Here is a 7,500-nt window from a genome sequence, read left to right on the forward strand (position 1 = left end):
TCATGCAAAGCTCCTCTCAGTGGCTCTCAGTTCACTCTGGGTGTTGTATCCTCGCAGAAACCTCCGAGCAGATCAGTGGAGGTTAGGCAGAAGTCATTTCTCGTCTCCTAATAGAATTGTATTGGAGAAAGCTGATGTAGTTATTAAAAGATAAGTTACTTATCTGATGCTTTTCACATTTCCAGGGCAGCACAAATGTTAAGTTTGGTGAGCACACCAAGTCAGCTTTTGAATCCTGCGCAGACGGATGTCATGCCATGTGAATATCTGTCGTTAGATACTTTGGAACGCTGGATCATCCTCGGTTACATGCTGATCCCACAGACATTGCAAAAGCAAGCAGCTCTTGAATGTTGGGCACAGGCCCTACAGACAGGCTGGGTTATTACTCTATTCAGGTAATGTCTATTCTTAGGTGAAGTAAAGAAGTGAAGAATTTCATAATGTCAAATTAACCCACCCTGGACAGGTGGCACAGTACTGTACCGCTCATTCAAAAGCCCAGTGGCACAGTGTTGTGCCAGCCATTCCATTGATTTAGGCCTAATAATTCGAACGCCCCGGCATTGTGACATTCAAGGCTAGAATTCCCCCGTCGTGGATGGGTTAATATTATATTTGTACTATTATGCTATTCAGGTAATTTCTTTACTTAAAGGAATTTTTATTTTATTAGAGAGTTGATAATTGCCAAAAGAATGAATTCCTAATGTTTAACTAATATTTTGTTGTGGGATTACAGAGATGAAGTGCTGCACCCTCATTCTTACATCCAAGCTTACCTGGAGACTAAAAAAGAACTTAGTAAACGAACATCCGATGTGAAGGAGAGTTATTCTCATGCAGTGACACATGCGTAAGTGACTTTATGTTAGCTTTTATATATGTAGTTTATGAGTCTGATGATCAGCTGTGGAGATAAATGCCTGTACCTTCATTTTGTAAGCCAACCCATGGAGGATGGCAGAAGTACATCAATTATTATGAATAAATGGTGTTTAAAGCATGTGTGATTGAAGGAGAAGTATGGTACAGTTTAAACTAGCATTTTATGTATGTTAACTTTCTTTTTTATGATGTGATTCTTATTTCTTATCATTGTTATTTTCTTTAAATGGTTTGAAGAGAAATAGAATTGTTAGATAATTAAAGTGTGCACTATTGTGTATTATTATGATTTGTTCATGTCTTTTCTTATGGGTGGCATATCATATGATTGTGTTGAATATAACATCATTTCAAGGAAATGTTCATCCATAGTGGTCAGGTGTCATGACATACACGACAGCTCAGATTAGGCCTAAAAGACGGGCGTCAATGCATACATGACATCACATCAGGAACTGCTCACAGTTGAAGGTGCTCACAGTCATGAAGTATTATGACTGTAATGAGGCTAGTTTCAGAGCTATAACTTTCCAAGGTCAGGCTAAAGCTTTAAGGGAAAATATTTGTTAGGCAAGTTTGCGCTACCCGGGGGACAGAGAAATCATTTTTCCTGTCCCTCTAATTTTTATCCAATGCCGGCAGTGTCAGAAATTGCCTATCCTGTCAGCCTGTTAGCTTTTTAAGCACCATCCACATTTGGTTAAACTAAGATGTCACTAGAGAAATCCAATATATATAAATACTATATGCAAGATACAGCATCTAGACTTAATATTTATCCCTCCTCTGGTTATCATACATCAATAAAGCTACAATAGTTGGGTTTTGTTCATATAGGATTTGATCTTCCTTGTTATGATTACAAATCTGAAAATAATTTCTTTTCACAGGCCACTCATGCACAGAGAACGTCGCAAATACCTACGCACAGCATTGAAAGAGTTGGCGTTGATCCTGACAGATCAGCCGGGACTGTTAGGTCCAAAGGCTCTCTTTGTCTTTATGGGCCTCAGCTTTGCTAGGGATGAGGTAAGTTGTAACTTTTTTGTTGTGATAGTCATCTTTTTTGGTTAGTTTCCTTTCTCAATACACCAATGTCATAAATTTAATTCAACTTTGCTCAGGAGACTCTCTCAAAGAATGTTGTGTAGTGTTAGAATGATAGATGAATGCCTTTTCTGTAAAATAGTATCATTTGGTTTTATTAAGGAGTATAGCTTATGTTTATGACAAGATACTTAACTCATTGGAGATGGGCCACATCATGTCATGACTTTTTGTATGGCTGGCACACTGCGTGATTGTATGCACAGTGGGTGGCTGCAGCTTAAGTAAGTAAATAGACTGAGGTATTAAGAGCTAAAACCACTTACTTTTATTAGGCTAAAATGTTCTACCTGGGCTGGGCATCTTAAGAAGTTGTGTTTTGTATTATTTATATTTTTTATATTATATGAATCTATATATGATATAGTAACAAAGTGATTCTAATTAGCATTTGGTATGATACATTAGTTACACAACTGAATCTAAATTATGTTTATGTAACTGTTACTGTGATTTAACACTTGTGCAACAGGCATTTTCATGTGGACAGATCACTCGCACTGTATTTATCCTTTTGTTGAAATTACAAGCTATTTATTATTATCACTTTACTATCATATATTATGTAGACTCTTATTTTGTACCATAATTCTAGAAATTATAGAAAACACACATCTTAAGATGTCCAGCCCAGGCTGAACACCTTCAGAAGGGTGAAAATGCATTCTGATGCTTGACCTTAGTAATGATCTAAAGTTCTCAATTTGTAATTATTTTGTGAACACAGGTACTGTGGCTGTTGCGACACCATGAGAACCCACCTCTGCAAAAGGTCAAGGGTAAGACCGCTGATGACCTGGTAGACCGACAACTTCCGGAGTTGCTTTTCCACATGGAAGAGATTAGAGCTCTAATCAAGAAATACTCTCAGGTTTGAACTCCATTTTATTGTAACGTTGACATGATATGCAGATATTTGTGCTTAATATGAAATGAAACTTGTTAATCTATTGGAAAATCTTGATATTGATGGTAGGGATTGCATTCTGCAGGTGCTACAAAGATACTACATTCAGTACCTGTGTGGCTATGATGCTATTGCACTAAACCAGCTGATCCAGAGCTTGCAGAATCTCCCAGAAGATGAGTCTGTCATCCTTTCATCAATGTGCAATGAAATTGGAAATCTCTCAGTCAAACAAGGTAAGTCATTTAGTGGAATAAGGAGAAAATAGATGATTATAAAGGTCTTTGATTTAAATGTCAAAGTAGAGGGATTTGGTTGACTGATCGTGTAACTTCAGTTTATTGTTTTGTTTTGTTTTTATTAAATAGCAATATTACTATTTTATTTGATTTTTATATTATCAAAGTAGTTTTCTATTCTTACAGTAAATAGTGATATTCTAATGTGCTTAAGAGTTGTTACATGTATTTGTGTGGGATGACGGGTGTTTTATGAATTTTTATCAGATGTATCTTGTATTTTTGAAAACCTATATAATACTTTAAATCTTACTGTTTAGTTTCCTTCTTTGGAGTAAGACATTAACCAAAAAAATTCACAATCTCCAGAGGAAGGCGCCACATTTGACTTCCGAGGCATCCGCTTGGACTGGTTCCGACTGCAGGCTTATTCCACATCAAACCGCTCAGGATTGCACCTCAAAGACCACAGGGAACTGACGGCTCTTATCAACCAAATCGTTTTCCACACCAAGATGGTTGACTACCTAGACGAAATGTTGATAGAAACGTCTGATCTTTCCATATTCTGGTAAGATGATGTTTTGATTTTTAGGAATTCATTTCCTTTTTTCTTTTTCTTTCCTGTTATATTTTGTAATTGCTGCATACCATGATTATTAATGACTGATTTACTTCAGATTGTGTAATGCAAGATGAGTTATATTTTTTCTTCTCGTTTCTTTCAGCTTTTTCAGCAAACAGTTTGAAGACAATTTCCATATGTGCTTGGAGTTTCCAGCCCAGAATCGTTATATTGTCTGCTTTCCATTAATATGTTCACATATGCAAGCTTGTACTCATGAAATCTGCCCAGAGGAGGTATGGGAAATATTTATCATATTTAATGAGTTATTAAAAAGATATGTACATCTATATATACATATAAATGATTTGGTCGATATTATGATTATTATTATTATAGCAGTGATAAGTACTATAGTTATAATTATTGTCATTTCTGCAATTATTACATTCTCTTATTCAATTACTTTTTGTTATATATCAAAATAGAAAATGAGTAAGCTCTTGCCTTTTTTCAGCGTTATCATATACGAGAAAGGAGCTTGTCAGTCGTCAATATGTTCCTAGAGGAAATGGCAAAGGAAGCCAAGAATATTATAACAACTATCTGTGATGAACAGTGCATTCTCTCTGATAAGGTATGAATACTTTCAAATGTAGTGACAGAAAGCATAGTTTATTTTTTTCCTTGCATGGGGATTGGACCAGAGGTAAGGGAATGGCAGCATAAGTTACTTGAGAAGGTGAAGCTACTTTGCAGGCCCTGAAAGAGCCTGAAAGGAAAAAGAATTTCTTATAAAGACTTAGTGTAAGATTAAAATTTTGCTTAGATTTTCCAAGCAGCTTTACTATTTGTACTTTTTACTTGGATGAGATAATTAGCTTTTGAAATATTTTTGAAGGATAGAAATTAAACTGAATTCAACTTTTATAACAGATACAACCATCAGAGTCTTGACTGCACTGAAGACTTTTTCTCTAATTTCTTTCATGAGTATTGACTTGATCTACTTTTTCTGGATATAGTTTCTGAAATGGAAAGATATTAAAGTTAAACAGGGTATTATGAAGAGCTTCATGTCTTTCATTCTTTCTTCTTCCTCTTCTTTTCTTTTTATCAGCGACTCATGATGTACATTTGCTTATATATTTCATATATTTTTCAGCTCCTGCCAAAGCACACTGTTCCTCTTCTTATTCATAAAAAGAAAGAGAAGAAGAAGAAGAAGGAAGACACAACAGAGGGGCGGCCAGGCTTTGAGAGCTACAGAAAAACAAGAGAGGAATTGACAACGTAGGTTTTTCTTAGTATTACATTAAGGTTGATTTTTAGTTCTATATAATGTATGAATTAGAATATCCTATTGAAGTAAGCAGAATCCTAATTGATGTAGCAGTGGCACCCTAAACCTAAGAAGATTTTATGCCTACAGGATGGACAAGTTGCACATGGCCTTGACAGAGCTCTGCTTTGCAATTAATTACTGCAGTCAGATCCAGGTTTGGGAATACACCTTTGCACCACGAGAATACCTCTACCAGCACTTGGAACAAAGGTATGTTTTTGTCATCTTCTTTGTCTTCTTTTTTCTTTTATTGTTTCTGTTCTTCCTCTTCCTCCTCCTCCTCCTCCTCCTCCTCCTCCTCTAAAACCATTTGTGTGAAAACCATTTACTATAGTAAAAGGAAATTTCCTGGTCATTTGTTAAATTGGCTAATGCTTTTATTTTTCGTCTCCTTTCCAACTAGGTTTGCACGAGCACTGGTAGGGATGGTCATGCACAATCCTGACACCAATGAGATTGCCAAACCATCAGAACTCTTAGCGAGTGTCAAGACGTATATGAGTGTTTTGCAGACTGTCGAAAATTATGGTAAGTTTGAAAGCCGGTTGAATTTATTTTTCAAGAATGTTACTTTTATGCTTTATTTGCTTATTTTTTTATAATTTAGATTTTTAGAATATCAAACAGCAACTTTTGAGTAAAAATGTAAGATTGAATTACCTTGGACCTCTTGGTCAGTTATGGTCTTCTCTAATCTAAAGTCCACCTTATGTGTTTGTTTTATCTTTTTTATCATTACCAATTATTTTTATGAAGAAAATCATGTTTTCTTAGAATATGAATTTATTGAAAATATGCTAACGTGGATGGTTGCCGAGGAGGGGTTGATAGATTTTTATTTACATTCCTTGCCACAATGGGCATTTTCATTGTTTAATCTCTCTGCCTGATTTATGGTAACACAGATTTTAGGTGCATTTTTTGTACGAGATCCTGTTGACATTGTAACTTTAGTAATGAAAATTTATAGTTTTTTTTGGGGTGAATCATTAATACTATTTTACTTTTCCAGTCCACATAGATATCACAAGGGTGTTCAACAATGTCCTCCTACAGCAGACGCAGTTGCAGGACAGTCATGGTGAAAAGACTATCACTGCCCATTATAATACATGGTATGTATACTGTTCTTTCTCTATACATATTATGGCCATTTTCCAGAAATTAGGAATAGAGCAGAAAATATATGATATATATATATAGATAGATAGATAGATAGATAGATAGATAGATAGATAGAATGATACACAGATACACACCTATGTGCATATATACATATAAAATATGTACATGCCATTCATTGTGATAAAAAAAATAGAATTGAAAGAGAGGAGGATATATGCATTACTTATGGCCCTGATGAGCCTACCATTTTATAAAATTGAGAAAACAGGTAACAAAGATGCAGAGATACTGGACAGGAATTTGTATCCCTTGAAAAACATTACAATACAAGGCAATATAGACAAGCATTCTGTTACTGGGAATTAAAGATACACATGATATTGGGACTATTACCATGGCATACAAATCACAGTTGTCCATAACATCCCATATTGTTTATGGTATTAAGGAATAACTAATTATAGCTGATAAGGATGGTTGAGGATAGAGGAAAGAGTGAATCCCAATAATTATATGTGATAGATTTGGTGGGAGAAACACAATTATTGGGAAATAAGCATTTAACTTTGCTTTCCTTTGACCCTCTTACAGGTATTCTGAGATACTTCTCCGACGTGTTAGTGCAGGTCACATTGTATTCTCAGAAAATCAGCGTGCCTTTGTGTCTTTAACAGCAGAAGGAGCTCAGCCATTTGCTGCAGAAGAATTTTCTGATATTAATGAGCTTAGAGCTTTGGCAGAACTAATAGGACCCTATGGGATGAAAGCACTGAATGAGAATTTGATGTGGCACATTGCTAATCAGGTGCAAGAATTGAAGGTAATAGAATGAATTGTTAATTTACTGTATTCTGTTCATTCAGATTTAGTTTTTTGATTAATGAGTTTTTCATATGATATATGTATATATATATATTTTTTTTATTACCACTATGTAAAATGCAGTTTTGGTTCAAATTATTGTTTCATATTATACATATAAGGAGCAACAAATATATGAACACTTTCCCCTCTCCAATGAACAGAAATTGGTGATCTTGAATAAGGAGGTTCTGCTTTCCATGAGAACTAACTTCGACAAACCTGACCAAATGAAGGAATTGTTCAAGAAGCTGCAGCGTATGTATAAGATATTCTGCTATGACTTGTTGTCAGCCTTGTACATGAAATACGATAATTAACAGCAATTTAATAATCATATCTTCTCTTTGATGATTTTGTGTCATATTTTCCAACAGAGGTTGATAGTGTCCTCTCACGGATGCAGATTATTGGAGTGATTCTCTGCTTCCGAAAGTTGGCTCAAGAAGCCTTGGCGGACATT

At 35.2% G+C, this 7,500-nt stretch overlaps 1 protein-coding gene across 4 annotated transcripts in view; it reads left to right on the top strand.

Annotated features, from left to right (window-relative positions):
- Positions 1 to 7,500, top strand: part of Hem (Nck associated protein 1 Hem) — a 27,148-nt gene that overhangs the window by 7,527 nt on the left and 12,121 nt on the right. For all 4 annotated transcript variants that reach the window (XM_043037539.2, XM_043037540.2, XM_043037541.2 and 1 more), the window contains 16 exons: positions 1 to 81; positions 186 to 398; positions 743 to 856; positions 1,779 to 1,917; positions 2,723 to 2,866; positions 2,988 to 3,138; positions 3,511 to 3,712; positions 3,870 to 4,002; positions 4,224 to 4,343; positions 4,872 to 4,999; positions 5,139 to 5,261; positions 5,455 to 5,579; positions 6,064 to 6,166; positions 6,768 to 6,996; positions 7,202 to 7,295; positions 7,415 to 7,500. The exon at positions 1 to 81 is cut by the window's left edge and continues 81 nt beyond it; the exon at positions 7,415 to 7,500 is cut by the window's right edge and continues 75 nt beyond it. In XM_043037539.2, coding sequence (XP_042893473.1) covers positions 1 to 81; positions 186 to 398; positions 743 to 856; positions 1,779 to 1,917; positions 2,723 to 2,866; positions 2,988 to 3,138; positions 3,511 to 3,712; positions 3,870 to 4,002; positions 4,224 to 4,343; positions 4,872 to 4,999; positions 5,139 to 5,261; positions 5,455 to 5,579; positions 6,064 to 6,166; positions 6,768 to 6,996; positions 7,202 to 7,295; positions 7,415 to 7,500 — 2,185 coding nt within the window. The remainder of the gene's footprint in view (positions 82 to 185; positions 399 to 742; positions 857 to 1,778; positions 1,918 to 2,722; positions 2,867 to 2,987; positions 3,139 to 3,510; positions 3,713 to 3,869; positions 4,003 to 4,223; positions 4,344 to 4,871; positions 5,000 to 5,138; positions 5,262 to 5,454; positions 5,580 to 6,063; positions 6,167 to 6,767; positions 6,997 to 7,201; positions 7,296 to 7,414) is intronic.

This window comes from Penaeus japonicus, unplaced genomic scaffold (genome assembly GCF_977035675.1).
Source record: "Penaeus japonicus unplaced genomic scaffold, GWHDUDI00000001_assembly GWHDUDI00000005, whole genome shotgun sequence".
Lineage (NCBI taxonomy): Eukaryota > Metazoa > Arthropoda > Malacostraca > Decapoda > Penaeidae > Penaeus > Penaeus japonicus.